We start from the raw sequence: 2,521 nt of genomic DNA on the forward strand, positions 1-2,521 counted from the left end.
TTTTGATATAATTCCTCTTTCTTTAATTACCAATTTTAGTTCTAATAAAAACAAGTGTGTCTATAAATTATATCTCAAATTAAAATGAGTATGAACAATCTTTCAATGCAAATGGATTTTTTCTTATTCAAATTTAATAAACAACTAGGTAATATATAATAATATTACGTATTAAAATAATAAAATGCTTAGGTTACGTCGGGTATTGGCTGGATCAGGATTATCTTTTTAAAGGAGTACTACGCGAAAGTACTTCGGTCACCCTGGGTATTCGCTCGACCAGGGTTATTTTTTTAGAGCGCGGCCTTTGCAGCGATGAGTGAGATAAGTGATTTTTAAATTAATAAATTTAGGTAAAATATTACAAAATAAAAGTGAAATGTGAACTTATTGCAATCTTTAAAGTGTATATTTAAATATTCCAAGTGAAAAATGTAAAAAAAAATAGTGAAACTTAGAGAAATACCATGTTTTTAGTACGAATTTTTGAATCTTTAATCGTGAATATTTTGAAAAATATAAGTTATTTTAAAATTATTTTTGGATATTCCTCCTCTGGAGAAGCTCCCCTATCCGCACATACCCCATTTATACGGAAATTCGGTTTTTTTACCCCTCCGCCAAAGTAATCGGAATCGTGCCAAAATAATAAACATGGAGTCACTCTATGCGTAAAAATACATAAATTTTATAATAATTAGTGAAAATTGTATGGAAAAACTACGATTTTACACTATTTTCAAGAGGCTGCCCTAGAGCCCCCCGTGGTCCTAGGGGGGGAAGGGTGCTATTATTTAAAAGCTCCATTCATTACCTTTCAAATAAGGGGGTAGCAAGCCCCCAGCCCCCTCCCCCTTTGCGCAAAACCTCTTCAAAATGGGATATTAAACTAAACATTCCCCAAGGATTTAAATGTAAAATATTTACAATAAGGTGGCTTTTACTTCAAAATACTATATGACAATGTTTTCTTTTGATAAATATTAAGCGATGTGAATTCTTGAATGGCAAAAACGGCTGTTTTTTCATCTTTCCATCCGCAGAGAGAACGGGCTGATTAGTGAAGGGCTTAAATGTAATCTAATCACTACAAATTTCCGGTCTGAACATGGTATTGTGTCCATGATGGTTTTATTGTGAACGGGCACTTTGGAGGTAGGAGGGTAGAATGGTCCCTTTAGCTACTCTTTTATACCATGCTAAAAACGATCACAAATTTATCAGGTCATACACATTTTAACCTGATATTCGAGGAGGCTGATCAAAATTCCAGCCTTAAACTATACTTGAAGTTTGTAAACAAATTCATCGATTAATAAAAATTTTAATACAGAATCAAATATATCATTTATTGTAACTAATTATACTTCCCAAACCATTTGTGATCTACAGGAGATAACCACTTATGACAACCGCTCAAATTATTTTGTATTATATACTTTATATAACTATGTGACGGATCTTCAATTGTTGAATGCTCAAAATCATTTAACACGTCGTGTGATATAACACGAGCTTTGAAAGGCAATTGCTGTGCTACTATATCCAAAAAAGATTTAACTTCAGAAAATTCGCAGTTACCAGCGACTTCCAGAATTACACGACCCTTTTTTATTGGAGTAACGTAATAGTCTATAGCGCCTTTTCCACCTCCCATACGTTGACCTTGTCCTTTTTTTGTTACAGGTTGCCAAGGCGGTGGCACTCTCCATATGGCGAACATTCTGTTAATGTCCATCTTGCGACCAATTGTAAGCCTTAGCATTTCGAAATGACCCCATCGCAAACGACCACCACTTTCCGCAACAATTCCATATTGCTTATGAATAAAATTATTATGAACAACTTCAGGTCCTCTCATAAACTTCAATTTCTTCTGCATTTTAGGTGGTCGGAGATTAGGGGGATACTGAGGCACCCTCTCCATTACTCTTAGTTTTGGCCGCTCCACCTTCTCCACATCTTTAAAAGATATCAATATGTCAGCTAACCTTTCACATTATAATAAAACTTACAATCGCTTTTTTTCTGTGGGGCAAAGTATTTCATCCCAACAGCTGTAATTATAGGATCACTATATCAAAAAACAGCCATCATAAAAATTAAAAATAATACCAGTAAACTGCCTAGGACACCATAATTGCTTTCCAAAATTTGACCACATTGAATAAGCTCTAACTAATATCTTCAAATCTATACAAAAAATAGTAATGGCTGATATCTATCGATGTTTTTTTAATGTGACAATGTCGATGGCTTTATTTCGATACATCGATTGTTGGTTGGTATTTATAACTTATGTTAAGCAATAGTTGACTAATAATTGTCGTGTCAACTGGATATTACTAGCCTATTACAATCTAATCATTTTAGAGGTTTGAAAAATTGCTTTTGCAAGATTCCAGATTGCAAAAATACTATACCTAAATATAAAAGGGCACGAGAGCACCCATTGCAGAATATGGTGATATATGAACGGCTGATTCGGTCAATTTATTGTAAATGACTATTATGAATGCTA

The 2,521-nt window shown here is 33.8% G+C and overlaps 1 protein-coding gene across 1 annotated transcript; it reads right to left on the reverse strand.

Annotated features, from left to right (window-relative positions):
• Nucleotides 1–1,322: 1,322 nt before the first annotated feature.
• Nucleotides 1,323–2,256, reverse strand: LOC125778151 (39S ribosomal protein L16, mitochondrial). Its single transcript, XM_049454732.1, has 3 exons — nucleotides 2,116–2,256; nucleotides 2,016–2,057; nucleotides 1,323–1,962 (listed from the first exon to the last, which is right to left on the reverse strand). The coding sequence occupies exons 1-3, from the start codon at nucleotides 2,162–2,164 to the stop codon at nucleotides 1,358–1,360; spliced, it is 696 nt and encodes a 231-aa protein (XP_049310689.1). The 5' UTR covers nucleotides 2,165–2,256; the 3' UTR covers nucleotides 1,323–1,357.
• Nucleotides 2,257–2,521: the final 265 nt, after the last annotated feature.

The sequence above is a fragment of the Bactrocera dorsalis genome, chromosome 4 (genome assembly GCF_023373825.1).
Source record: "Bactrocera dorsalis isolate Fly_Bdor chromosome 4, ASM2337382v1, whole genome shotgun sequence".
Lineage (NCBI taxonomy): Eukaryota > Metazoa > Arthropoda > Insecta > Diptera > Tephritidae > Bactrocera > Bactrocera dorsalis.